Below are 4,358 nucleotides of genomic sequence, written 5' to 3' on the forward strand. Positions count from 1 at the left end.
AGATGAGCGATCACATGTTAAAGCTACAGTCAAGCCTGGCAATGGGTCAAAAGATTTGCCAAAGTCTGCTTCATGTGTCTCAGAGTTTGAAAACACAGCAGAGATTTATTCAGAGAGGGGGGTAGCAATGACGATGCCAAAATCAGTTTATGATGAATGATTGCATTCTGTCATCTCTGCTGGCCTTTGCCATGATCTTGGAGACAGGACTGGAGCTCTCACAGCCTCCCACTACTACCTCCAAAGGAGTTTGTAGGCCATCTGTCTCTTCCTTTTGCACATTCCTTCCTCCAACCCTAACCCAGACACTGGTCCTCCTTGATGACTATCCTGTGTTGTATATGAATCTTGTAGGGTTAAAGCAAGGCTTTGTAATGCTAAAAGTGAGGCCATTTCTTTATCCTTTCACCTCCATTTCATAAAAGCAGACACAGCACTTAGGAGATAGCATGGAGGGAAAAGGAGTACTGTGTGAAGGTTACTGTGTGAGGGCTACTGATAAGATATGAAACTAGCTGAATCCAGTCAACAGGGGAGTCACATCAACAAGAGAACCTTGAAAGTCGGGCATAATTTGTTTTTGTTAAATAAAAAAAATCTTAAGACAAAATATAGGGGGCATATAATTCACAAGAGTTAAACTTCGGTGTTCACGCCCACAGTGCCACTTGACTGGAAAGAATAGTGATTTAGTTAATAAATGATTAGGTATTTTTACAAGCACGAGCTAATCACAAACTAATGCTTATGCACTTAGAAAGTATAAAAAAGTATTATAACTAGTAGGCGGGGTCCCTCTCTGTAGAGGCACCTCGCTCAAGCAAATAAAGATTCTGTATTTGACTTTGGATACTTGCTCTGCGTGATCATTGCCCCAGCCTAGAGCGAGCTGCACGTGGCTTTAAGAGCGTAATTCGTAACAGTTCTTGGCGATCCAGATGAGACCCTAGGCTTGCTGGCGACAGAGTGCCACACTCGTCCTCCCGGAACGACTCCACAGCCGGCGCTGGGTGAATTCACCCATGGACAACTCCAGGGAGGAGGAGAGAGGACCGTTGCTCTGGCGGTAAAGGGGCTTAGTAGATATGAGTTCTGGGCAAAGTGTTGTTAAGGAGACTCCTTTGAATTGCCCCAGGCTAGAGCCAACTGCACGTAGCTTTAAAAGCGTAATTCGTAACACCTGCCATTTTGCCCTTACACCTGCCAGCATCTGTACTCATTTTTTTTTAACTCACGAACCACTGTCACGCTTCAAAATTTCTCCCAGACCACCATGCACCCTTCACATCAACTGATGAAAACAATGCCTGGGTTGAAAATCCCTGATCTAGGCCATTCAAATGTTGCAATAGAATCTATGTTGGAGTGCTGCTATAGCCCTGATAGTTCGGGAAATATATGATAGGCAAGGACTTTTATGTAATATCTTTTCTTGGGCCAACTGTAGCTGGGAGAGATGTTAGACAAGTCTTGTCCTGGGAAAGAAAAAGCTCCAGCTTGAGCTAAGTGGAATCTGTGTGTCAGTGCCAGATTTCAATGGTGTGTGTAGTGGGGCGAGGGGGAGTGTTTGGGGTTTCTTTTAATGCAACAGAGTCTTGAAAAGCCTGGCTTGAATTTTTTTTTCACTAAGGGTGGAGTTAGTTGTGCTGGTTTTTGCAAGCCCAGCAAAGTTTGAACAAACTTAAAAAAAAAAATGCCTCAGGCAGATGATAAACCTGGTGCATTTATTGGAAAGCTATAAACCCCCCATTTTTATCTGCCCATAAACTGTCACAACTGTACTTATGTATGTTTGAGGTCTGAAAAGGGACTGCAGGGATGTTTTGCAACTTTGCCATCAACAGGTGCCTATACATGTGACAATTGTCACCATTTAAAACACTTTAAAGCTATCACTCAATATACATGAGACACTTATAATGTTTTTTAAATGGCAGAAGTTGCCTTAATTAAACCTTGTTGTATGCATTTTAAATGTAAGGCAAACTGTGGTAGTGCATCTCAGCCTACCTAGGTCGTGTTTATTGCACACATATTAAACTGGGGCAACACAGAGGGATTGCTTCACATGCTGCTGAAATGCAGATGCTTCTGGGGTGGAATGCAGCAGCTCTTTCGAACCTCTGTGCTGTTCTGTGGTATTTCTTTAACCATAAAGTCCAAATCCTGTGTTTCCTCCCTCCCTCCCTCAGAATCCCGGGGTAGAAGCTGATCGCGTCCTCTCTCTCCCTCTCATGGAGCTCTCTGAGGAACTCAGGAATGGGTCTCTTCCTCCAGAACATGTCCTTTACACCTACCTGGACAAGGTGAGAAACGCACGTATTTGCGAACCTGGTTGTCCCCCATGTTACATCTGACTTGAGGGTCAGGGGGAGGGAGGGACAGGTGCCTAAAAGGAGGATCCTTTTCACTGCAAACAGAGCTAACTCCCAAAGCTCCCTACACTGTCTAATGTTCAACAGAGCGAATGCTTTGGGTTACCCCAAATTCAAGGTGGCCCCAAAGAGAGGGAGTTGTAATGTTCGTGTCTACAGAATTAAGAATCCTTTTTGGGTGGGGGATTTCTACTCATGCTATATGATAATTCCTGCTCCATTGAGGTCATGATGCTCCTTTCCTATGCGGTGTGTCCTTAGCCTCTTCACAATCTGACTCCTGGCTTGTTAGGACTTGCATAGTTGTTCATTGCTCCCTGCTACAGAAACTGCTGGGGAGCCTTTAGCAGCTTGGGAGAAACAAAGGTCATTAAACCATACCTGTGGGTTTGCATATATAGACTCAGACCATACTAAGGGCACTTATAAGATGAGTGATCACATGTTAAAGCTCATGCTAAGTGCCTTCTGAACCTCTCAAAGTTACACCACTTCAGAAGAGGGTTAACTCCGGGCCATGCTATGTAGCTTCTGTTAGGGTAACTTCAGTCTGCTCCAAGGAGGTAAAACAAGCAAACTGCAGTTCTCTGGCATCCCAGGTTGCATTACTTCCAGCACGCCACCACCCATAGCAGGGATAAAACCCAGGTATGTTGGCTGCTCACCAGCTCTGTAGTGGCAAGTCCAAGCGATGCAAGAAAGAAATGGTATTAACTTTTAATGTGCAACTGCTCACAGCAGTGCTAACTTTAACACTGGCTAACATTACACAGATTTAACATGTCAAAGTGTAACGTGTAACTTCACCCTCAGTGAAATCACCAGTGAGACCTCACCTTGACATCCATATCCATGAGCCATATGGGTATGAGTTATCTGGATTAAGTGAGCAGTATTTTATGGAGGTGTAAAGCATTTTGGGGTTTTTTGTCTTTTCATTGTCCTCCGTGATCAAAGGGGAGGGAAAGAGAATAAAAAAGCATTGAAAAGGGGCTGGGAGACGTTCAAGGCTGAATAGATTCACTGTATTAAAACCATATAGCTAAAATAGTCAATAGTTGATCCATTACTATGATTATAAAATGAGATTCTCAAGAATCTTATCAAAAGCAAACTCCTGGTCTGTGCCATACCAGCTGGTGCAAAACTTCATAGCTCTTCTGAGATGCATCATTTTATACAGTTTGGGATGTGGCCCAATGTTCTTTCCCATGTGACCTTTTGGCAGTTAGGGGAAAAATTGACCTCGGTAAACCTGCCCGAAAAACCTGGGGGAATTGGCACTACAGTGAAATCTGGTTAATCAGTCACTGGCATAACTCAGGACACTGTGGTCTGCCAATGTATTCAATCCCTGCCAGAGTCCTGTGATTTGTACACAGAACAATTTGGCTAATTTGTCAGCTGTTAAAGCGATATTAGTCTTTGCTACATGGGCTCCCAGACTAAATCACAGTGGAGTTTGCTCCTGCTAATTAGTCACCAGACCAAGCTGGTGGCCTTCTATGACCACAAGCAATGACCTGGTGAGAGGGGTTCCAGGTGCTCGACCACCTGGGTGACAGCGATCATTGCCTGCTGGGATTCACCATTCAGCGCAAGGTGGCCAAGGCCTGCAGCAAGGCAGCAGCCCTAGATTTCAGGAGGGCAAACTTCAATGAGCTAAGGAGAACAGTCGGGGAAGCACTGAGGTCCCGGAGGGGAGGGGAGCCAGGTGTCCAAGAAGAGAGGTTGCTCCTTAAGGAGATAATCCTCCAAGCCCAAAGGGAGGTAATCCCAACATGGATCAAAGGGTGCAAGAGTGCTCAAAAGCCTCAACGGCTCACCAAAAGCATCCAGGAATGTCTCAAAGCTAAGAAGGAGGCGTACACCCAATGCCAGGGAGGGGCCATCACCAGGGAAGACTATACCTCCATTGCTCAGGAATGCGGGGGGGTCACAGAGGCCAAAGCAGAGATGGGACTGGGACTAGCTTCCTGGATC

The 4,358-nt window shown here is 45.2% G+C and overlaps 1 protein-coding gene across 2 annotated transcripts in view; it reads left to right on the forward strand.

Moving 5' to 3' along the window:
* Positions 1-4,358, forward strand: part of LOC109286693 (fatty-acid amide hydrolase 1-like) — a 33,692-nt gene that overhangs the window by 8,684 nt on the left and 20,650 nt on the right. For both annotated transcript variants that reach the window (XM_019501366.1, XM_019501365.1), the window contains exon 2: positions 2,193-2,306. In XM_019501366.1, the coding sequence (XP_019356911.1) occupies positions 2,193-2,306 (114 nt within the window). The remainder of the gene's footprint in view (positions 1-2,192; positions 2,307-4,358) is intronic.

This window comes from Gavialis gangeticus, unplaced genomic scaffold (assembly GCF_001723915.1).
Source record: "Gavialis gangeticus isolate Ggan-Ray unplaced genomic scaffold, GavGan_comp1, whole genome shotgun sequence".
NCBI classification, from domain to species: domain Eukaryota; kingdom Metazoa; phylum Chordata; order Crocodylia; family Gavialidae; genus Gavialis; species Gavialis gangeticus.